This window comes from Oncorhynchus kisutch, linkage group LG12 (assembly GCF_002021735.2).
Source record: "Oncorhynchus kisutch isolate 150728-3 linkage group LG12, Okis_V2, whole genome shotgun sequence".
In the NCBI taxonomy this organism is placed as follows: Eukaryota; Metazoa; Chordata; class Actinopteri; order Salmoniformes; family Salmonidae; genus Oncorhynchus; species Oncorhynchus kisutch.
Genome location: NC_034185.2, coordinates 5,702,385 through 5,728,081, shown reverse-complemented (window position 1 = coordinate 5,728,081; position 25,697 = coordinate 5,702,385). Strand labels below are relative to the sequence as shown.

General features: G+C 46.3%; 1 protein-coding gene across 5 annotated transcripts in view; it reads right to left on the bottom strand.

Moving 5' to 3' along the window:
• Window positions 1-25,697, bottom strand: part of LOC109879521 (feline leukemia virus subgroup C receptor-related protein 2) — a 60,813-nt gene that overhangs the window by 9,218 nt on the left and 25,898 nt on the right. For 4 of the 5 annotated variants that reach the window (XM_031836769.1, XM_031836771.1, XM_031836773.1 and 1 more), the window contains 6 exons: window positions 25,463-25,530; window positions 16,898-17,001; window positions 13,169-13,279; window positions 6,417-6,522; window positions 5,699-5,810; window positions 2,106-2,161 (listed from right to left, as the gene is read on the bottom strand). In XM_031836769.1, the coding sequence (XP_031692629.1) occupies window positions 2,106-2,161; window positions 5,699-5,810; window positions 6,417-6,522; window positions 13,169-13,279; window positions 16,898-17,001; window positions 25,463-25,530 (557 nt within the window). The remainder of the gene's footprint in view (window positions 1-2,105; window positions 2,162-5,698; window positions 5,811-6,416; window positions 6,523-13,168; window positions 13,280-16,897; window positions 17,002-25,462; window positions 25,531-25,697) is intronic. The other variant, XM_031836770.1, reaches the window with a different exon arrangement.

Genomic DNA, 25,697 nt, shown 5'->3' with positions numbered 1-25,697 from the left:
TCAACATTCTGCGGTCAAACGGATTCAACATTCTGCGGTCAAACGGATTCAACATTCTGCGGTCAAACGGATTCAACATTCTGCGGTCAAACGGATTCAACATTCTGCGGTCAAACGGATTCAACATTCTGCGGTCAAACGGATTCAACATTCTGCGGTCAAACGGATTCAACATTCTGCGGTCAAACGGATTCAACATTCTGCAGTCCAACCGATTCAATCTCAATAGAATTATCAAAAATAATAATGACAACTGACGATATTAGTTACTGGAGGTTAGTGTACAATGGAATCGGCATCGGTCTGTATGATCGACTCTTTCTCCAGAAGGAAGTCGTCAACAGTGGACATTGTGGACAACAGTGGACAACAGTGGACAACAGTGGACAACAGTGGACAACAGTGGACAAAACACAGATAAAACAGACATCATCAGACACAGACAGACAGCATCAAACACAGACATCAGACACAGACAGACAGCATCAAACACAGACATCAGACACAGACAGACAGCATCAAACACAGACATCAGACACAGACAGACAGCATCAAACACAGACATCAGACACAGACAGACAGCATCAAACACAGACATCAGACACAGACAGACAGCATCAAACACAGACATCAGACAGACAGCATCAAACACAGACATCAGACACAGACAGACAGCATCAAACACAGACATCAAACACAGACATCAGACACAGACATCAAACACAGACATCAAACACAGACATCAGACACAGACATCAAACACAGACATCAGACACAGACATCAAACACAGACATCAAACACAGACATCAAACACAGACATCAAACACAGACATCAAACACAGACATCAGACACAGACAGACAGCATCAAACACAGACATCAAACACAGACAGACAGCATCAAACACAGACATCAGACACAGACAGACAGCATCAAACACAGACATCAAACAGACCCCATCAAAGACCGACATACAGTCAAACAGACACAGACATCAGACACAGACAGACAGCATCAAACACAGACATCAAACAGACCCCATCAAAGACCGACATACAGTCAAAAAGACAGACAGACAGCATCAAACACAGACAGACATCAAACACAGACAGACAGCATCAAACACAGACAGACATCAAACAGACCCCATCAAAGACCGACATACAGTCAAACAGACACAGACATCATCAGACACAGAGACAGACAACATCAGACAGACAGACAGCATCAAACAGACCACATCAAAGACCGACATACAGTCAAAAAGACACAGACAGACAGCATCAAACACAGACAGACATCAAACACAGACATCAAACAGACCACATCAAAGACCGACATACAGTCAAACAGACACAGACATCATCAGACACACAGACAGACAGACAACAAACACATGACATCAGACAGAAAAGAGGAGACAAGTTATTCTAGGAGCAGCATCAAAAGACTGTTAGATGACTGGGAGCATGCTGCACACCAGAAATACTCAGCTGCGGATATCACACACACGTTATGTTCCTAGGTCGTCATTGTAAATAATCATTTATTCTTAACTGACTTGCATAGTTAAATAATGGCAGAATAAAATAAAAAAAAGTTATTCTATCCTCGTATAGACCTAAAATTAATTTAAATTCAAAATCCTATTTTCCCTAACCCTTAACCCCTAAACCTTAACCCCTAAACCTTAACCCCTAAACCTAACCCTTAAACCTAAACCTTAACCCCTAAACCTTAACCCCTAAACCTTAACCCCTAAACCTTAACCCCTAAACCTTAACCCCTAAACCTTAACCCCTAAACCTTAACCCCTAAACCTTAACCCTTAAACCTTAACCCTTAAACCTTAAACCCAACCCTTAAACCCAACCCTTAAACCCAACCCTTAAACCTTAACCCTTAAACCTTAAACCCAACCCTTAAACCCAACCCTTAAACCCAACCCTTAAACCCTAAACTTAAACCCTAAACTTAAACCCTAAACTTAAAATAGCCTTTGTCCTTTTAGGTCCCAACAAGGATAGAATAACCCCCCCCTCCCCACCACACACAGAGAGAACCACCCACTGCCCTAATCCCCCTCCACATCTACCCATACTTACAGCTGCCTTGGCCAACTGGTTAGCCTTCTGTCTCTGCAGGTCTGACTTGATGAAGCCTGGAGAGACAGAACTACATGTTTTAGAAAGACGACATACTGTTGCTAAACAGAATAGTCAGAATATTCCATTGCAAAAAGACAGTGAGGTACAGCTTCCACTAGGGGGCACTACTAACACAATGATAGACCATAATACAGTCTGAAGTCAGTTCCTAAATACTGCACAAGTAGCCAGCTGGGCTGACCCACCTCATTAACATAATCATCTAGCCTGAGCTCTCATGTAGGAGAACGTGGACTTCAGCCCTGGTCTGTAGTAGTCATTATGTACGTCTTTGTAACACAGTAACCCTCTAGACTGGCCCATAAATCTTATAGTCCCATCATTAACAGTCGGGTCAAAAGGTCCTCTAGAGTTGTCTCTCAGCCCTGGACTTCAGTAGCCAAAGTCTACATCCCAAATGGCACCCTATTCCCTATATAGTGCACTACTTTTGACCAGAGTCCATATAGGTAGTGCACTACGTAGGGAATAGGGTGCTATTTGGTACACACAAATATATATATTTTTTTTAAATTAAATGTTAATTAGTGGCACATTGTAACCTCCATTGGGAAGTTTATGGTGCAAATCAGAGGAGCTGGGTATTGACGCTCTCTCTCTGTCAGTTGAAGTACGGCCCTGAGGTGGGCCTTCCCCACCGGGGGTTTTAATAGCTAGATAGGGAAAACATACCCAGCACCTCAACACGCCATTTCTGCTACTGCTTGAAGTAAAACCTTCAAATTATACAGCTCGGATGTTACACAGTAACCACGGTAACCACGATGACATAAACACATTCTAAGACCTCGACCTGTTGCAGGAATAGATTATTGCTTCGTAACAAAACCCACGTTAACTGAACATTAACTACGGACTACACATAAACCCTGAGGGAAATTTTTTATTAAATGCCGTAAAAGTGCTGTTTTTTTGGAGGGGGGGGACGCAGAAATTATAGAATGACTGCTGTTATATGGCATTGTACTGAAGTTATACTGTTAATCTGCTAAAATTGTAATTATTGGCCTTTATCTTGGCAAGGTCGCAGTTGTAAATGAGACCTTGTTCTCAACTAGCCTACCTGGTTAAATAAAGGTGTTCTCAACTAGCCTACCTGGTTAAATAAAGGTGAAATGAAATAAAAATTTAAAAAATACTGCACTCTGACTGAAATCGTTTTTTTTTTCTCGTAAAAAGGAAGTGATACCCTTTTCACTCAACTGAGCTGAGCTGTACAGTGCTGGCCTGGCCTGGTTACACATCCACTCTATAGATGCTGGAACCATGTAGGAAAGGAACTATCAGAGCCAGCAGAAGGGTTCAGATCGGATTCGGCACCATAGTGTGAATAGGGTCTAGGTACATGAGCTGAGGCTCTTTTCACATTGACGAGAGTTAACGAGATTTAAGGAGATTTACGAGAGTTAAGGAGATTTACGAGAGTTAAGGAGATTTACGAGAGTTAAGGAGATTTACGAGAGTTAAGGAGATTTACGAGAGTTAAGGAGATTTAAGAGAGTTAAGGAGATTTAAGAGAGTTAAGGAGATTTAAGAGAGTTAAGGAGATTTAAGAGAGTTAAGGAGATTTCGATTCTTGAGACATTCATAAAAATGTACATTTGCAAATTTCCTCCGAAGGTCACACACACACACACACACACACACACACACACAACACTTGCTAGACAATTTCCACCCCTCCAAGCAGGACAGTGTAAACAGAATTGTCTCGTTGAGCCAACACTCCTACAGTATAAATGGTAATAGAAGAGCAATGTTTCTGAAACATCTTGATTTTTTTTTATTTATTTTTTAAATCTGGTATTGCAGTACGGGAATCTTCATAACACCATATTTTAATGCAAAAGCGAGCATCAACTGCCCAGTGAATTAACAACGTAATGATTTGCATGATCTTTATGAAATTTAGCATGTTTTGTTCTAAGGTAGGCCGAAAAGCAATCGAACATTGGCTGACGTTAGCATTTAGCCTAGGTTGAAGATATACAGGTTAAGACAAAGTCGTCACTAATCTGGGACCAGCGCCGTTGCCGACTACCAGCCCCGTTGCCGACTACCAGCCCCGTTGCCGACTACCAGCCCCGTTGCCGACTACCAGCGCCGTTGCTGAATACCAGCGCCGTTGCTAACTACCAGCGCCGTTGCTAACTACCAGCCCCGTTGCTAACTACCAGCGCCGTTGCTAACTACCAGCGCCGTTGCTAATTACCAGCGCCGTTGCTAACTACCAGGGCCATTGCCAACTACCAGCGCCGTTGCCAACTACCAGCCCCGTTGCTAACTACCAGCGCCGTTGCTAACTACCAGCGCCGTTGCCAACTACCAGCGCCATTGCCAACTACCAGCGCCAGTCCCGTTGTTATAACGAGTTACGGAATATTAGAATCCCATTGTCTTAACCTTTGTCCTCTTCAACCTAGCATTCAGCTAAATAGTAAGCTAATGGGTGCAGACATTTTGTTTAGCTTGCTAGCTTTGTATAACACGAATGACAGTATGATAACATTACTGTACATTTATATTCATATGAGAGGGGTAAACGTAAAAAAAATTCTATGATGAAGTAAATGTTGTTAGCTAACGTTAGCTAGCTAGCAGCTGTGCCACTGTTTGTTTGCCTTGCAACTAAATTAACAACAACAAAAAAATCAACCCTTTAGATGTCTGCACATGCTTGTGAATTATTTCCATTAAAATCAGAAGTGTAATATGGTAGATGCATGAAAAGTTTCTTGCATAAAGTGAGCTAGGAACTAGCTAGTTGAATAGTTGACATGCTTAGCGTACAGGCTAATGGCTAATTGTAACATTTTAAAGTACATTTGCGCTGTGACGCTGCAAAGCAAGAACGTCATCAGAACCCTCTCTCGACTCGTGACGTTCCCATTGCTAATGTGAATTGAAAAGGTTTATGGACATATTATTGATATTTTAATAACAAAAAGAATGAAGAGAGTCTGCCAGAGATTGGCTTATTACATTTTTTTATCAAACCTTTATTTAACTAGGCAGTTTTAAGAACAAATTCTTATTTTACAATGACAGCCTACCCAGGCCAAACCCGGAAGACGCTGGGCCGATTGTGCACCGCCCTATGGGACTCCTAATCACGGCCGGGTTGTGATACAGCCTAGAATCAAACCAGGGTACCTGTAGTGACGCCTCAAGCACAGATGCAGTGTCTTAGACCGCTGCGTCACTCGGGAGCCCAAAAGCTTAGTGGTCAACACAGTCGTCTTCGGCCCTTGCATAGAGTCCGGTCTGGGGATTGAATCCCCTTTAAGCTAGATTCTACACCAGGGGTGTCAAACTCTCTGCTGGTTGTCATTTCCTTTCAATTTCTTTCCAAATAAGTCATAAACAACCAGGTGAGGGGAGTTCCTGACTAATCAGGGACCTTAACAGATCAATCAAGTACAAGGGAGGAGTGAAAACCTGCTTGACACCTGTGTTTTACACCTGTGTTTTACAGTGCTCATCCTTTTCAATCTGTTTCTCCCTCCGTAAATAATAGTCTCCTCACGTACCTGTAAGGACTGATCCGATGAAGAGGAAGACACAGAGGAAGATGTTTCCTGCCAGCGTCCCGTAGTTATCTATTATCTTCCCCTGGCAGATAGTGAAGATGATACCAAACACCTGTATAGGGAGAGACAGGTTGTAGTGAAAAACGCAGCCAGCCAGGCGTCTAGACAGCCAGACACACAGCCAGGCGTCTAGACAGCCAGGCACACAGACAGCCAGGCGTCTAGACAGCCAGACAGCCAGGCACACACAGCCAGGCGTCTAGACAGCCAGACAGCCAGGCACACAGCCAGCCAGGCATCTAGACGGCCAGACACACAGCCAGCCAGGCATCTAGACGGCCAGACACACAGCCAGCCAGGCGTCTAGACGGCCAGACACACAGCCAGCCAGGCGTCTAGACGGCCAGACACACAGCCAGCCAGGCGTCTAGACGGCCAGACACACAGCCAGCCAGGCGTCTAGACGGCCAGACACACAGCCAGCCAGGCGTCTAGACGGCCAGACACACAGCCAGCCAGGCGTCTAGACGGCCAGACACACAGCCAGCCAGGCGTCTAGACGGCCAGCCAGGCGTCTAGACAGCCAGACACATGTATATTTTCGCAAACACAATATATACACAAACATACCAACATTTCCCGATTCTGTTATGGTTCTCTATTATCCCATGGAAAAGCTTTGATCTGCCAACAACTGAAGCAGCAGCTGTGTGTTCACCTGTGCAGAGCAGTTGAGCAGGCCTGAAGAGGTGCCTTCACACTCGGGGTAGGTTAGCTCCACACCAAACTCAAAGCCCAGGGGAAGATAGCCTGTCATGAAGAACCTACAGACATAGAAATACCACACAGTGTTGTATCCCTTATTGAAGTCACTTGTTCAATATACTTCAAATCTGTGTAGATGAAGTGGAGGAGACCGGGTTAAAGATCAGGTTAAAGATACAGGGGAGGAGTCAGGTTAAAGATACAGGGGAGGAGTCAGGTTAAAGATACAGGGGAGGAGTCAGGTTAAAGATACAGGGGAGGAGTCAGGTTAAAGATACAGGGGAGGAGTCAGGTTAAGATACAGGGGAGGAGTCAGGTTAAAGATACAGGGGAGGAGTCAGGTTAAAGATACAGGGGAGGAGTCAGGTTAAAGATACAGGGGAGGAGTCAGGTTAAAGATACAGGGGAGGAGTCAGGTTAAAGATACAGGGGAGGAGTCAGGTTAAAGATACAGGGGAGGAGTCAGGTTAAAGATACAGGGGAGGAGTCAGGTTAAAGATACAGGGGAGGAGTCAGGTTAAAGATACAGGGGAGGAGTCAGGTTAAAGATACAGGGGAGGAGTCAGGTTAAAGATACAGGGGAGGAGTCAGGTTAAAGATACAGGGGAGGAGTCAGGTTAAAGATACAGGGGAGGAGTCAGGTTAAAGATACAGGGGAGGAGTCAGGTTAAAGATACAGGGGAGGAGTCAGGTTAAAGATACAGGGGAGGAGTCAGGTTAAAGATACAGGGGAGGAGTCAGGTTAAAGATACAGGGGAGGAGTCAGGTTAAAGATACAGGGGAGGAGTCAGGTTAAAGATACAGGGGAGGAGTCAGGTTAAAGATACAGGGAGGAGTCAGGTTAAAGATACAGGGGAGTAGTCAGGTTAAAGATGAAGGGGAGGAGTCAGGTTAAAAGAAGGATTTGTAAGCTTTGAGACATGAATTGTGCGTGGTGTTCCATTCACAGGGTGAATGGGTAAGACAAACGGTGAAGTTCCTTTGAACGGGGTAGTAGATGCCAGGCGCACCGGTTTGTGGCAAGAACTGCAACGCTGCTGGGTTTTTTCCCTCTCCATACTCAATATTAGGAAGGTGTTCTTAAATGTTTGGTATAGTCAGTGTATATAGGGATCCTATAATTCATTTCCTACATAAAAAATAAATATTAATGGCTCATCACTATTTGGCCAAGTTGAGAAAATCAGAAGTATAGGGTATAGTTTTACAATTTCTCTTCTTAAAATTGGATTTAAATCTAACCCTAACCTTTCCCACACCACTAACATTACACCTAACCTTAAATGAAGACCAAAAAAATATTTATTTTCATACATTTTTACAATCTAGACATTTTTGACTTTGTAGCCTGACCATAATAGTGGGAAACCACTTCCTTGACCATGACGGCAGGACACCAAAATGTTCACTCTAGTCTTCTATTTAATTCTGTGGTAATACAGCGCCGTACAAAATTATTCAGACCTTTGGTATTTATTCACATTTTATTAAAATCAATCAAATGTATTTATAAAGTCGTCCTTTTGTTTCCACACACATCAGCAGATGTCACAAAGTACTTTTACAGAAACCCAGCAGCTTAAACCCCCAGAGAGCAAAGCGATGGTGTAGGAAACATCTTTCTGTTACAAAGTGGGATTTTTTTTTGCCTTGACAGAGCTGGAGGAATAATGAAAAGAATAAATGGGTTAATATTGTATATTCCAGGTGTGTAGAGACGTACCCAGTAAATCTCTCAGCTGTAATCACTGCCAAAAGGTGATTCTAACATGTATTGACTCAGGGAGCTGAATACTTATGTTACCACAATATTTTAGTATTTTATTTTTTTTAATCTTTATTTAATTTCTATTATACTTTTATTTAAAAAATGAAATAAATTCACTTTGACAGAAAAGTTTGTGTAGATTGTTGACAATTTACAATTAAATGTAAAGAAATTGAAGGGGTATGAATACTTTTGCTAGACACTCAACGAGGAGACGTGTATATTGATACCCTAGAGACGCCACAGTCAACAAGCAGACGTGTATATTGACACCTAGAGACGCCACAGATAATAAGGAGAAGAAGACGTGTATATTGATACCCTAGAGACGCCACAGTCAACAAGGAGAAAGGAGACGTGAATATTGATACCCTAGAGACGCCACAGTCAACAAGGAGAAAGGAGACGTGAATATTGATACCCTAGAGACGCCACAGTCAACAAGGAGACGTGTATATTGACACCTAGAGACGCCACAGTCAACAAGGAGAAGAAGACGTGAATATTGATACCCTGGAGACGCCACAGTCAAGGAGAAGGAGACGTGTATATTGATACCTAGAGACGCCACAGTCAACAAGGAGACGTGTATATTGATACCTAGAGACGCCACAGTCAACAAGGAGACGTGTATATTGATACCTAGAGACGCCAGTCAACGAGGAGACGTGTATATTGATACCCTAGAGACGCCAGTCAACGAGGAGACGTGTATATTGATACACTGGAGACGCCACAGTCAACAAGAAGGAGACGTGTATATTGATACCTAGAGACGCCACAGTCAACAAGGAGAAAGGAGACGTGTATATTGATACCTAGAGACGCCACAGTCAACAAGGAGAAAGGAGACGTGTATATTGATACCTAGAGACGCCACAGTCAACAAGGAGACGTGTATATTGATACCTAGAGACGCCACAGTCAACAAGGAGACGTGTATATTGATACCTAGAGACGCCACAGTCAACAAGGAGACGTGTATATTGATACCTAGAGACGCCACAGTCAACAAGGAGAAGGAGACGTGTATATTGATACCTAGAGACGCCACAGTCAACAAGGAGACGTGTATATTGATACCTAGAGACGCCACAGTCAACAAGGAGACGTGTATATTGATACCTAGAGACGCCACAGTCAACAAGAAGGAGACGTGTATATTGATACCTAGACGCCACAGTCAACAAGGAGACGTGTATATTGATACCTAGAGACGCCACAGTCAACAAGGAGACGTGTATATTGATACCTAGAGACGCTACAGTCAACAAGGAGACGTGTATATTGATACCTAGAGACGCCACAGTCAACAAGGAGAAGGAGACGTGTATATTGATACCTAGAGACGCCAGTCAACAAGGAGACGTGTATATTGATACCTAGAGACGCCACAGTCAACAAGGAGACGTGTATATTGATACCTAGAGACGCCACAGTCAACAAGGAGACGTGTATATTGATACCTAGAGACGCCACAGTCAACAAGGAGACGTGTATATTGATACCTAGAGACGCCACAGTCAACAAGGAGAAGGAGACGTGTATATTGATACCTAGAGACGCCACAGTCAACAAGGAGAAGGAGACGTGTATATTGATACCTAGAGACGCCACAGTCAACAAGGAGAAGGAGACGTGTATATTGATACCTAGAGACGCCACAGTCAACAAGGAGAAGGAGACGTGTATATTGATACCTAGAGACGCCAGTCAACAAGGAGACGTGTATATTGATACCTAGAGACGCCACAGTCAACAAGGAGACGTGTATATTGATACCTAGAGACGCCACAGTCAACAAGGAGACGTGTATATTGATACCTAGAGATGCCACAGTCAACAAGGAGAAAGGAGACGTGTATATTGATACCTAGAGACGCCACAGTCAACAAGGAGACGTGTATATTGATACCTAGAGACGCCAGTCAACAAGGAGACGTGTATATTGATACCCTAGAGACGCCACAGTCAACAAGGAGACGTGTATATTGATACCTAGAGACGCCACAGTCAACAAGAAGGAGACGTGTATATTGATACCTAGAGACGCCACAGTCAACAAGAAGGAGACGTGTATATTGATACCTAGAGACGCCACAGTCAACAAGAAGGAGACGTGTATATTGATACCTAGAGACGCCACAGTCAACAAGAAGGAGACGTGTATATTGATACCGAGACGCCACAGTCAACAAGGAGACGTGTATATTGATACCCTAGAGACGCCACAGTCAACAAGAAGGAGACGTGTATATTGATACCTAGAGACGCCACAGTCAACAACAAGGAGACGTGTATATTGATACCTAGAGACGCCACAGTCAACAAGAAGGAGACGTGTATATTGATACCTAGAGACGCCACAGTCAACAAGAAGGAGACGTGTATATTGATACCTAGAGACGCCACAGTCAACAAGGAGACGTGTATATTGATACCTAGAGACGCCACAGTCAACAAGGAGACGTGTATATTGATACCTAGAGACGCCACAGTCAACAAGGAGACGTGTATATTGATACCTAGAGACGCCACAGTCAACAAGGAGACGTGTATATTGATACCTAGAGACGCCACAGTCAACAAGGAGACGTGTATATTGATACCTAGAGACGCCAGTCAACAAGAAGGAGACGTGTATATTGATACCTAGAGACGCCACAGTCAACAAGAAGGAGACGTGTATATTGATACCTAGAGACGCCACAGTCAACAAGAAGGAGACGTGTATATTGATACCTAGAGACGCCACAGTCAACAAGAAGGAGACGTGTATATTGATACCTAGAGACGCCACAGTCAACAAGAAGGAGACGTGTATATTGATACCTAGAGACGCCACAGTCAACAAGAAGGAGACGTGTATATTGATACCTAGAGACGCCACAGTCAACAAGGAGACGTGTATATTGATACCCTAGAGACGCCACAGTCAACAAGAAGGAGACGTGTATATTGATACCTAGAGACGCCACAGTCAACAAGAAGGAGACGTGTATATTGATACCTAGAGACGCCACAGTCAACAAGAAGGAGACGTGTATATTGATACCTAGAGACGCCACAGTCAACAAGGAGACGTGTATATTGATACCTAGAGACGCCACAGTCAACAAGGAGACGTGTATATTGATACCTAGAGACGCCACAGTCAACAAGGAGACGTGTATATTGATACCTAGAGACGCCACAGTCAACAAGGAGACGTGTATATTGATACCTAGAGACGCCACAGTCAACAAGGAGACGTGTATATTGATACCTAGAGACGCCACAGTCAACAAGGAGACGTGTATATTGATACCTAGAGACGCCACAGTCAACAAGGAGACGTGTATATTGATACCTAGAGACGCCACAGTCAACAAGGAGACGTGTATATTGATACCTAGAGACGCCACAGTCAACAAGGAGACGTGTATATTGATACCTAGAGACGCCACAGTCAACAAGGAGACGTGTATATTGATACCTAGAGACGCCACAGTCAACAAGGAGACGTGTATATTGATACCTAGAGACGCCACAGTCAACAAGGAGACGTGTATATTGATACCTAGAGACGCCACAGTCAACAAGGAGACGTGTATATTGATACCTAGAGACGCCACAGTCAACAAGGAGACGTGTATATTGATACCTAGAGACGCCACAGTCAACAAGGAGACGTGTATATTGATACCTAGAGACGCCACAGTCAACAAGGAGACGTGTATATTGATACCTAGAGACGCCACAGTCAACAAGGAGACGTGTATATTGATACCCTAGAGACGCCACAGTCAACAAGGAGACGTGTATATTGATACCTAGAGACGCCACAGTCAACAAGGAGACGTGTATATTGATACCTAGAGACGCCACAGTCAACAAGGAGACGTGTATATTGATACCTAGAGACGCCACAGTCAACAAGGAGACGTGTATATTGATACCTAGAGACGCCACAGTCAACAAGGAGACGTGTATATTGATACCTAGAGACGCCACAGTCAACAAGGAGACGTGTATATTGATACCTAGAGACGCCACAGTCAACAAGGAGACGTGTATATTGATACCTAGAGACGCCACAGTCAACAAGGAGACGTGTATATTGATACCTAGAGACGCCACAGTCAACAAGGAGACGTGTATATTGATACCTAGAGACGCCACAGTCAACAAGGAGACGTGTATATTGATACCTAGAGACGCCACAGTCAACAAGGAGACGTGTATATTGATACCTAGAGACGCCACAGTCAACAAGGAGAAGGAGACGTGTATATTGATACCCTGGAGACGCCAGTCAACGAGGAGACGTGTATATTGATACCCTGGAGACGCCAGTCAACGAGGAGACGTGTATATTGATACCCTAGAGACGCCACAGTCAACAAGGAGACGTGTATATTGATACCTAGAGACGCCACAGTCAACAAGGAGACGTGTATATTGATACCTAGAGACGCCACAGTCAACAAGGAGAAGGAGACGTGTATATTGATACCTAGAGACGCCACAGTCAACAAGGAGACGTGTATATTGATACCTAGAGACGCCACAGTCAACAAGGAGAAAGGAGACACTGCAAAAAAAATCCAACAGAACATAAAAGACTTGAATGCCAAACGCCTTTAAGCCAAGCAACGTATAGACATATATAGTACTATACATAGCCTACTGTAACTACCAGAATAGCCTGGGTTGACAGACAGCGTATGGCTTCAGAAATGTCAGGATGTTGGTCAGTGTGTGTTAAAGGCAGAGGTAGCAGCTCAGGTGTTTCAGAAAGAGAGAGCGAGAGAGACAGAGAGAGCGAGAGCTAACATATTACTATTTGACACACTGGAAAGAATCAATTAAAAAAAGCAGAGCAAATTGGAATGCAATCTGGCCATAAACAGAGAATACAAAACGCACAGAGACAGAGAGACAGACAGAGGTCTTACCCCAGAGCTCCAGCGGTGAGGAAGACTACCCAGAGATGACCCAGACTGAGGGTGAAGGCGTAGACCAACATCCCTACGAAGGACATGAGGTAGACAGCCAGGGTAGTCTGTCTGGAAGACAAAATCAATGAAAAAAAAACTGTCAATTGATAATTATTATATTTAATTAACAAAAAGTTATGCAACACCTAATTCCCCTGTGTGAAAAAGTAATTGGCCCGTTACACTCAATAACTAGTTGTACCACCTTTAGCTGCTATGACTCCAACCAAACACTTCCTGTAGTTGTTGATCAGTCTCTCACATCACTGTGGAGGAATTGTGGCACATTCTTCCATGCAGAAGTGCTTTTTTCAAACGAACTGCTCGTTTCAAGTCCTGCCACAACATCTCAATTGGGATTAGGTCTGGACTTTATCATGTAGACTTGATTGTGTTTTTTATCATTGTCTTGCTGCATGACACAGCTGTTCTTCAGCTTCAGCTCACAGACAGATGGGCCTGACATTCTCCCCGATACAGAGCAGAATTCCCTGTTTCCTTCAATTTTAAGGCAAGTCTTCCAAGTCCTGGGGCAGCAAAGCATCCCCAAATCATCACACTACCGCCACCATGCTGACCCCAAACCATCACACTACCACCACACCATGCTGACCCCAAACCATCACACTACCACCACCACCATGCTGACCCCAAACCACCACCACCATGCTGACCCCAAACCATCACACTACCACCACACCATGCTGACCCCAAACCATCACACTACCACCACCACCATGCTGACCCCAAACCATCACACTACCACCACCATGCTGACCCCAAACCATCACACTACCACCACCATGATGACCCCAAACCATCACACTACCACCACCATGCTGGACCCAAACCACCAAACCATCACCACCATGCTGACCCCAAACCATCACACTACCACCACCATGCTGTACCCCAAACCATCACACTACCACCACCATGCTGTACCCCAAACCATCACACTACCACCACCATGCTGGACCCCAAACCACCACACTACCACCACCATGCTGACCCCAAACCATCACCATGCTGGACCCCAAACCATCACCATGCTGACCCCAAACCATCACACTACCGCCACCATGCTGACCCCAAACCACCACACTACCGCCACCATGCTGGACCCCAAACCACCACACTACCGCCACCATGCTGACCCCAAACCATCACACTACCGCCACCATGCTGGACCCCAAACCACCACACTACCACTACCATGCTGGACCCCAAACCACCACACTACCGCCACCATGCTGACCCCAAACCACCACACTACCGCCACCATGCTGACCCCAAACCATCACACTACCACCACCATGCTGGACCCCAAACCATCACACTACCACCACCATGCTGACCCCAAACCATCACACTACCACCACCATGCTGACCCCAAACCACCACACTACCACCACCATGCTGACCCCAAACCATCACCATGCTGGACCCCAAACCATCACACTACCACCACCATGCTGGACCCCAAACCATCACACTACCAACACCACGCTTGACCGTTGGTATGAGGTTCTTACTGTGGAATACAGTGTTTTGGTTTTCACCAGACATAATGGGATCCATGTCATCCTAAAAGTTTACCCAAAAAGCACCTGGATGATCATCAAGTCTCTCTGAAGAATGTTCTATGGACAGACAAAAGTATAACTTTTTTTTGGGGACGATATGTGTGTTGCCAACCAATGAACTGATCGTGAACAACACTTACGGATGTCTCTGTTTGTTGAACTGAGAGGATGGAGTGGGGCAGGACACAACATCAGGTAAACAGACAATGTCAGTGATGGAGCTGATTGGCTCAGGAGACTGGTTGACTGACAGTTATTGGGAGTGATGTCAACCATAGTCAATATATTAGTAGACAGAGGTTCTAGATCTATTTGATGTCCCAATCAGAGCAGGCCTCAGCTAAAATGGCCTCTATGACATCAAGGTTGAGGGCTTTGAAGGGGTCCTCTCCCTGAACACATAACCTGCGACCCCATGGGGTGAGCCAGGGATCAGGGGTCAGTGAGTCTAGCTGAGCAGCAACATCACACAGCAGGGCCCTGAGTCTAGCTGAACAGCAACATCACACAGCAGGGCACCGAGTCTAGCAGAGCAGCAACATCACACAGCAGGGTCCAGAGTCTAGCTGAACAGCAACATCACACAGCAGGATCCAGAGTCTAGCTGAACAGCAACATCACACAGCAGGGCCCCGAGTCTAGCTGAACAGCAACATCACACAGCAGGGCACCGAGTCTAGCAGAGCAGCAACATCACACAGCAGGGTCCAGAGTCTAGCTGAACAGCAACATCACACAGCAGGATCCAGAGTCTAGCTGAACAGCAACATCACACAGCAGGGCCCCGAGTCTAGCTGAACAGCAACATCACACAGCAGGGCAGCAGAGATGGAGGAACAGTCATCACACACTGAGAAACACTAAACTCACAGCTAGCCGAAACATGAAACAAACACGATACAACAAACAAGACCCAACAAACATGAAACACGGATAAACCCTAAACAACTCTCAGCTAGCTGGAACACGAAACATGAAACAAAAAACAACAAACACACACGAAACACGATATGAAACAGCAAACAACATGAACCAAGGCCAGCAGAGAAGAAGAAACAACACTAAATCAACATCCTGCATAGTCAAGTAGAAGGAAGTCTCTCACAGCTGGACAACAACATGAAAGGATAAAACACAGACAGTCCCGAACTCAAGACAATAGCGTCACACAAGTCCATTGGTGAGAGTTGCTCAGTGAGTTTCCTTCCCAGCGTTCAAAACCAATGAAACCAGCTTTGCCCACTGGGTTGGTTCCAGACAGTGTTTTGAAATTAGACAAGGAAACATATGGGAATATCTTATCCCACTTCCCTGCATCTCCTGACCCCCGACCCCCCAGTCCCCCTGACCCCCCAGTCCCCCTGACAACCAGTCCCCTTGACAACCAGTCCCCCAGACCCCCAGTCCCCCAGACCCTCCAGTCCCCCAGACCCTCCAGTCCCCCAGTCCCCCTGACCCCCAGTCCCCCTGACCCCCAGTCCCCCTGACACCAGACCCCCCCAGTCCCCCTGACACAGACCCCCCCAGTCCCCCTGACACCCCAGTCCCCCTGACACCCCAGTCCCCCTGACACCCAGTCCCCCTGACACCCCAGTCCCCCCTGACACCCCAGTCCCCCCTGACACCCCAGTCCCCCCTGACACCCCAGTCCCCCCTGACACCCCAGTCCCCCCTGACACCCCAGTCCCCCCTGACACCCCAGTCCCCCCTGACACCCCAGTCCCCCCTGACACCCCAGTCCCCCCTGACACCCCAGTCCTCCCTGACACCCCAGTCCCCCTGACACCCCAGTCCCCCTGACACCCCAGTCCCCCTGACACCCCAGTCCCCCTGACACCCCAGTCCCCCTGACACCCCAGTCCCCAGACGCTTCCTTTAATGATGTAACGTGCACTATAGTGACCAGGGTTGCAAAATTCCAGGAACGTTCAATAAATTCCCTGGTTTTCCCGAAGTCCCGGTTGGAGATTTCCCGGAATAAGCAGGAAATCTGGAATTCTCCAACCAGGATTTCAGGGAATTTATTGAAAGTTCCCAGAATTTTGCAACCCTAGTAGTGACCCATGAGAAATGCACGTTAAACAACCTAGACTTGACTTACTTGTATGTTTTGGTTCTGTCCAGCCAGATACCACAGATCAGCGACCCCACCATGCCAGCGATAACGATGGTGAGACCTATCCTCCCTGCATTCAACTCTTCACCCTGCGGGGCGGGACAAACAGACAGGTCAGTGTGTGTGAGAAGCTCTGGTCAAATGTAGGACACCCAATTCTGTGCCCTTGTAGCGCATCCCATGTCTCAGGGTTACCATAGTGCATGCTACTCTAACCCAGTGCTTCCCAAACTGTGGGGTGCAAAGGGTTGGCAAGCCCCCCCCCCCCCCATTTTTTTTTTTTTAAACTCAGTCCAGCTTTAAACTTACTCCTGAAAGTTGTAACAGTAGAATTTCTAAATTGGGTAGTACATCAGCAGTTCCTCTTGTCATGTTACTTAGAGACCTTAGAGAGCAGTTTATAACTGGTCAGTAATGTCCAGATCAACGCGCCCAGCTAACGTTTTTTTTTGCCCATAGATTTAGTTGTAATGTTTGAGTCACTCAAATATCACATGAACACACGTAAGACACTGCAATGTGTGTAGAATCGCAAGAAAATGTTGCTTTAAAAACGGCAAATGATCTGCAACCCATTGCAAAATGTGTATTATTGAATTAAATGATAAAACCTGCAAACTTTTTCTCTCCGCCAACTAGAGGGGTGTAAACTGTTTGGTAAGGGGGCCTGAGTGAAAAAGATTGGGAATCCCTGGGGCGGCAGGGTAGCCTAGTGGTTAGAGCGTTGGACTAGTAACCGGAAGGTTGCAAGTTCAAAACCCCGAGCTGACAAGGTACTAATCTGTCGTTCTGCCCCTGAACAGGCAGTTAACCCACTGTTCCTAGGCCGTCATTGAAAATAAGAATTTGTTCTTAACTGACTTGCCTAGTAAAATAAAATTCATTAAATTTAAAAATAAACATTTTAAAATAACCAACTGGTGACTATACTGGAAAGGTTTCTCTGAGCTGTCTTCAGTGATGAACAAAGGAATGAGATAAATGTGATGCTGTACAGCGGGTGGGTCAAACTCCAGAGGGCCGAGTGTTTGCAGGTTTTTGTTTTTTCGTTTCAATTACGACCTAGACAACCAGGTGAGGGGAGTTCCTTAATAATCAGGGACCTAGACAACCAGGTGAGGAGAGTTCCTTAATAATCAGGGACCTAGACAACCAGGTGAGGGTCGTGACAACCCTCTCTCCCCACGTACTGCCACCTAGTGACAACAGGGCTGCGTTGGTGCGGACAACAGGGCTGTGTTGTGGGTAAGGGGTAAACAACAGGGCTGTGTTGTGGGTAAGGGGTAAACAACAGGGCTGTGTTGTGGGTAAGGGGTAAACAACAGGGCTGTGCTGGGTAAGGGGTGAACAACAGGGCTGTGTTGTGGGTAAGGGGTGAACAACAGGGCTGTGTTGTGGGTAAGGGGTGAACAACAGGGCTGTGCTGGGTAAGGGGTGAACAACAGGGCTGTGTTGTGGGTAAGGGGTGAACAACAGGGCTGTGCTGGGTAAGGGGTGAACAGGGCTGTGTTAGGTAAGAGTCTTGGTTCAAATGACTTACAGTAATGTCTTTTAACCTTTTACTATACTTGTAGAATAATGTCTCCATCGTTAACCTAATAATACAGTCATGTTCCAGTGGTCACAGGAAGAGGATCAGGACTTCCAGGGTACGGTAACGAGGGAAGGACAATAACGTCTGGAGTGGGGTCTACTGTAAATGTTCCTAATGTAGCTCCTGCGTCAATGTGGGTCTCTATATCCCCACATACAGGAAGAGGATCAGGACTTAGAGGGTAGTATTCGAGACAAGTCAAAATACCTTTGTAGTCTCTCCTTATCGTTCACCATATTACTGTAGGCTACTTGGCATAATGCCTCTATTGTTACTGAAATGATTCTTGTTCCAGTATTTCAATGGCGTCTTTGACTGTAGTGTTTCAGTGCCCACAGGCTGCATTAAAGAGCAGAGCGATCGGGACACGCTGTAGGGTACTGCAGAAGAGGGAAGGACAACAATGTGTCTACTGTGATCTAAATGAGACATGCTCCAACTGTAGTTCCAGTGTCCCCATACTGCTCTGTAGAGTCAAACAGGGTCAGAACCTAGTACCAGTGTCCCCATACTGCACTGTAGAGTCAAACAGGGTCAGAACCTAGTACCAGTGTCCCATACTGCTCTGTAGAGTCAAACAGGGTCAGAACCTAGTACCAGTGTCCCCATACTGCTCTGTAGAGTCAAACAGGGTCAGAACTTAGTACCAGTGTCCCCATACTGCTCTGTAGAGTCAAACAGGGTCAGAACCTAGTACCAGTGTCCCCATACTGCACTGTAGAGTCAAACAGGGTCAGAACCTAGTACCAGTGTCCCCATACTGCACTGTAGAGTCAACAGGGTCAGAACCTAGTACCAGTGTCCCCATACTGCTCTGTAGAGTCAAACAGGGTCAGAACCTAGTACCAGTGTCCCCATACTGCTCTGTAGAGTCAAACAGGGTCAGAACCTAGTACCAGTGTCCCCATACTGCTCTGTAGAGTCAAACAGGGTCAGAACTTAGTACCAGTGTCCCCATACTGCTCTGTAGAGTCAAACAGGGTCAGAACCTAGTACCAGTGTCCCCATACTGCTCTGTAGAGTCAAACAGGGTCAGAACTTAGTACCAGTGTCCCCATACTGCTCTGTAGAGTCAAACAGGGTCAGAACCTAGTACCAGTGTCCCCATACTGCACTGTAGAGTCAACAGGGTCAGAACTTAATAGTATATACACACACACCACAGGAGGCTGGTGGCACCTTAACGGGGGAGGATGGGCTTGTGGATCGTAACAAATACAAAGACGATGTTTCCAGGTGTTTTATGTCCATTTGCTCCATTCTCAGACATTGTTGTGAGCCGTCCTCCCTTCAGCAGCCTCCTGTGGTCCACAGGAAAGAGGGGCAGAACTTACAGGGTAGTGTACAGGGTAGTGTAGGACTTACAGGGTAGTGTAGGACTTACAGGGTAGTGTACAGGGTAGTGTAGGACTTACAGGGTAGTGTAGGACTTACAGGGTAGTGTACAGGTAGTGTAGGACTTACAGGGTAGTGTACAGGGTAGTGTAGGACTTACAGGGTAGTGTAGGACTTACAGGGTAGTGTACAGGGTAGTGTAGGACTTACAGGGTAGTGTAGGCTTACAGGGTAGTGTAGGACTTACAGGGTAGTGTAGGACTTACAGGGTAGTGTAGGACTTACAGGGTAGTGTAGGACTTACAGGGTAGTGTAGGACTTACAGGTAGTGTACAGGGTAGTGTAGGACTTACAGGGTAGTGTACAGGTAGTGTAGGACTTACAGGTAGTGTACAGGGTAGTGTAGGACTTACAGGGTAGTGTACAGGGTAGTGTACAGGGTAGTGGTACAGGGACTTACAGTGGTACAGGGTAGTTGTACAGGGTAGTGTACAGGGTAGTGTACAGGTAGGTAGTGTACAGGGTAGTGTAGGACTTACGGGTAGTGTACAGGGTAGTGTAGGACTTACAGGGGTAGTGTAGGACTTACAGGGTAGTGTAGGACTTACAGGGTAGTGTAGGACTTACAGGGTAGTGTAGGACTTACAGGGTAGTGTAGGACTTACAGGGTAGTGTACAGGGGTAGTGTAGGACTTACAGGGTAGTGTAGGACTTACAGGGTAGTGTACAGGGTAGTGCAGAACTACAGGGTAGTGTACAGGGTCGTGTACAGGTAGTGTACAGGGTAGTGTAGGGTGTACAGGGTAGTGTACAGGGTAGTGTACAGGTAGTGTAGGACTTACAGGGTAGTGTACAGGGTAGTGTACAGGGTAGTGTACAGTGTAGGACTTACAGGTAGTGTAGGACTTACAGGTAGTGTACAGGGTAGTGTAGGACTTACAGGGTAGTGTACAGGGTAGTGTAGGACTTACAGGGTAGTGTACAGGGTAGTGTAGGACTTACAGGGTAGTGTACAGGGTAGTGTAGGACTTACAGGGTAGTGTACAGGGTAGTGTAGGACTTACAGGGTAGTGTACAGGGTAGTGTAGGACTTACAGGGTAGTGTACAGGGTAGGTGTAGGACTTACAGGGTAGTGTAACAGGGTAGTGTAGGACTTACAGGGTAGTGTACAGGGTAGTGTAGGACTTACAGGGTAGTGTACAGGTAGTGTAGGACTTACAGGGTAGTGTACAGGGTAGTGTAGGCTTACAGGGTAGTGTAGGACTTACAGGGTAGTGTAGGACTTACAGGGTAGTGTAGGACTTACAGGGTAGTGTAGGACTTACAGGGTAGTGTAGGACTTACAGGGTAGTGTAGGAACTTACAGGGTAGTGTAGGACTTACAGGGTAGTGTACAGGGTAGTGTAGGACTTACAGGGTAGTGTACAGGGTAGTGTAGGACTTACAGGGTAGTGTACAGGGTAGTGTAGGACTTACAGGGTAGTGTACAGGGTTAGTGTAGGACTTACAGGGTAGTGTACAGGGTAGTGTAGGACTTACAGGGTAGTGTACAGGGTAGTGTACAGGGTAGTGTACAGGTAGTGTACAGGGTAGTGTACAGGGTAGTGTACAGGGTAGTGTAGGACTTACAGGGTAGTGTACAGGGTAGTGTAGGACTTACAGGGTAGTGTAGGACTTACAGGGTAGTGTAGGACTTACAGGGTAGTGTAGGACTTACAGGGTAGTGTAGGACTTACAGGGTAGTGTAGGACTTACAGGGTAGTGTACAGGGTAGTGTAGGACTTACAGGGTAGTGTAGGACTTACAGGGTAGTGTACAGGGTAGTGCAGAACTTACAGGGTAGTGTACAGGGTAGTGTACAGGGTAGTGTACAGGGTAGTGTAGGGTGTACAGGGTAGTGTACAGGGTAGTGTACAGGGTATGGTAGGACTTACAGGGTAGTGTACAGGGTAGTAGGGTACAGGGTAGTGTACAGGGTAGTGTAGACTTACAGGGTAGTGTAGGACTTACAGGGTAGTGTACAGGTAGTGTAGGACTTACAGGGTTGTACAGGGGTAGTGTAGACTTACAGGGTAGTTGTACAGGGTAAGTGTAGGACTACAGGGTAGTGTACAGGGTAGTGTAGGACTTACAGGGTAGTGTAGGGTAGTGTAGGACTGTACAGGGTAGTGTACAGGGTAGTGTAGGACTTACAGGGTAGTGGTACAGGGTAGTGTAGGACTTACAGGGTAGTGTACAGGGTAGTGTAGGACTTACAGGGTAGTGTACAGGGTAGTGTAGGACTTACAGGGTAGTGTACAGGGTAGTGTAGGACTTACAGGGTAGTGTACAGGGTAGTGTAGATGTGTATAAGACTTACAGGTAGTGTACAGGGTAGTGTAGGACTTACAGGGTAGTGTACAGGGTAGTGTAGGACATTACAGGGTAGTGTACAGGGTAGTGTAGGACTTACAGGGTAGTGTACAGGGTTAGTTAGTGTAGGACTTACAGGGTAGTGTACCAGGGTTGTGTAGGTAGGACTTACAGGCGTTAGTGTGTAGGGTAGTGTAGGACTTACAGGGGGTAGTGTAGGACTTACAGGGTAGGTAGGACTTACAGGGTTAGTGTAGGACTTACAGGGTAGTGTACAGGGTAGGTAGTGTAGGACTTACAGGTAGTGTACAGGGTAGTGTAGGACTTACAGGGTAGTGTAGGACTTACAGGGTAGTGTAGGACTTACAGGGTAGTGTAGACTACAGGGTAGTGTAGGACTTACCAGGGTAGTGTAGGACTTACAGGGTAGTGTAGGACTTACAGGGGTAGTGTAGGACTACAGGGTAGTTGTAGGACTTACAGGGTAGTGTACAGGGTAGTGCAGAACTTACAGGGTAGTGTAGGACTTACAAGGTACTGTAGGACTTACAGGGTAGTGTACAGGGTAGTGTAGGACTTACAGGGTGTGTACAGGGTAGTGTAGGACTTACAGGGTAGTGTACAGGGTAGGGTAGTGTAGGACTTACAGGGTAGTGTACAGGGTAGTGTAGGACTACAGGGTAGTGTACAGGGTAGTGTAGGACTTACAGGGTAGTGTACAGGGTAGTGTAGGACTTACAGGGTAGTGTACAGGGTAGTGTAGGAATTACAGGGTAGTGTAGGACTTAACAGGGTAGTGTAGGACTTACAGGGTAGTGTACAGGGTAGTGCAGAACTTACAGGGTAGTGTAGGACTTACAGGTAGTGTAGGACTTACAGGGTAGTGTAGGACTTACAGGGTAGTGTACAGGGTAGTGTAGGACTTACAGGGTAGTGTACAGGGTAGTGTAGGACTTACAGGGTAGTGTAGGACTTACAGGGTAGTGGTAGGACTTACAGGGTAGTGTAGGACTTACAGGGTAGTGTAGGACTTACAGGGTAGTGTAGGAACTTACAGGTAGTGTAGGACTTACAGGGTAGTGTAGGACTTACAGGGGTAGTGTAGGACTTACAGGGTAGTGTAGGACTTACAGGGTAGTGTACAGGGTAGTGCAGAACTTACAGGGTAGTGTACAGGGTAGTGTAGGACTTACAGGGTAGTGTACAGGGTAGTGTACAGGGTAGGTACAGGGTAGTGTACAGGGTAGTGTAGGACTTACAGGGTAGTGGTACAGGGTAGTGTAGGACTTACAGGGTAGTGTACAGGGTAGTGTAGGACTTACAGGGTAGTGTACAGGGTAGTGTAGGACTTACAGGGTAGTGTACAGGGTAGTGTAGGACTTACAGGGTAGTGTACAGGGTAGTGTAGGACTTACAGGGTAGTGTAGGACTTACAGGGTAGTGTAGGACTTACAGGGTAGTGTAGGACTTACAGGGTAGTGTAGGACTTACAGGGTAGTGTAGGACTTACAGGGTAGTGTAGGACTTACAGGGTAGTGTACAGGGTAGTGCAGAACTTACAGGGTAGTGTACAGGGTAGTGTAGGACTTACAGGGTGTACAGGTAGTGTACAGGGTAGTGTACAGGGTAGTGTACAGGGTAGTGTACAGGGTAGTGTAGTAGTACAGGGTAGTGTACAGGGTAGTGTAGGACTTACAGGGTAGTGTACAGGGTAGTGTAGGACTTACAGGGTAGTGTACAGGGGTAGTGTAGGGACTTACAGGGTAGTGTAGGACTTACAGGGTAGTGTACAGGGTAGTGTAGGACTTACAGGGTAGTGTACAGGGTAGTGTAGGACTTACAGGGTAGTGTACAGGGTAGTGTAGGACTTACAGGGTAGTGTACAGGGTTAGTGTAGAACTACAGGGTAGTGTACAGGGTAGTGTACAGGGTAGTGTACAGGGTAGTGTACAGGGTAGTGTAGGACTTACAGGGTAGTGTACAGGGTAGTGTAGAATACAGGGTAGTGTACAGGGTAGTGTAGGACTTACAGGGTAGTGTAGGACTTACAGGGTAGTGTAGGACTTACAGGGTAGTGTAGGACTTACAGGGTAGTGTAGGACTTACAGGGGAAATTACAGGGTAGTGTAGGACTTACAGGGTAGTGTAGGACTTACAGGGTAGTGTAGGACTTACAGGGTAGTGTAGGACTTACAGGGTAGTGTAGGACTTACAGGGTAGTGATAGGACTTACAGGGTAGTGTAGGACTTACAGGGTAGTGTAGGACTTACAGGGTAGTGTAGGACTTACAGGGTAGTGTAGGACTTACAGGGTAGTGTAGGACTTACAGGGTAGTGTAGGACTTACAGGGTAGTGTAGGACTTACAGGGTAGTGTAGGACTTACAGGGTAGTGTAGGACTTACAGGGTAGTGTAGGACTTACAGGTAGTGTACGACTTACAGGGTAGTGTACGACTTACAGGGTAGTGTACGACTACAGGGTAGTGTACAGGGTAGTGTACAGGGCAGTGTAGAACTTACAGGGGTAGTGTACAGGGTAGTGTAGGACTTACAGGGTAGTGTAGGACTTACAGGGTAGTGTACAGGGTAGTGTACAGGGTAGTGTAGGACTTACAGGGTAGTGTACAGGGCAGTGTAGAACTTACAGGGTAGTGTAAGGGTAGTGTAGAACTTACAGGGTAGTGTAGGACTTACAGGGTAGTGTACAGGGTAGTGTACAGGGGTAGTGTACAGGGTAGTGTACAGGGTAGTGTAGGACTTACAGGGTAGTGTACAGGGTAGTGTAGTACTTACAGGGTAGTGTACAGGGTAGTGTAGTACTTACAGGGTAGTGTAGTACTTACAGGGTAGTGTACAGGGTAGTGTACAGGGTAGTGTAGTACTTACAGGGTAGTGTACAGGGTAGTGTAGGACTTACAGGGTAGTGTACAGGGTAGTGTAGGACTTACAGGGTAGTGTACAGGGTAGTGTAGGACTTACAGGGTAGTGTAGGACTTACAGGGTAGTGTAGGACTTACAGGGTAGTGTAGGACTTACAGGGTAGTGTACAGGGTAGTGTAGGACTTACAGGGTAGTGTACAGGGTAGTGTAGGACTTACAGGGTAGTGTACAGGGTAGTGTAGGACTTACAGGTTAGTGTACAAGGGGGTGTGTACAGGGTAGTGTACAGGTGAGTGTACAGGGTAGTGTACAGGGTAGTGTAGGACTTACAGGGTAGTGTAGGACTTACAGGGTAGTGTAGGACTTACAGGGTAGTGTAGGACTTACAGGGTAATGCTCGATGATCATGCGGTTCAGTAGTGTGCCAACAGCATAGAAACAGCCCACGTTCAGTCCTGTGGGTGAGAGACACAGTGAGATACAGCCAATAGGGACTCGGCACACTCGGAAAGCAGCCAATAGGGGTTGATGTTAGAGGTAGGGTCGCCCGTCCGTGGTTGATACAGTATTAACAGAGGCAAAGGGGGTCAGTGAGTCAGGAGAGAGAGAGGTAGTGGTTAGG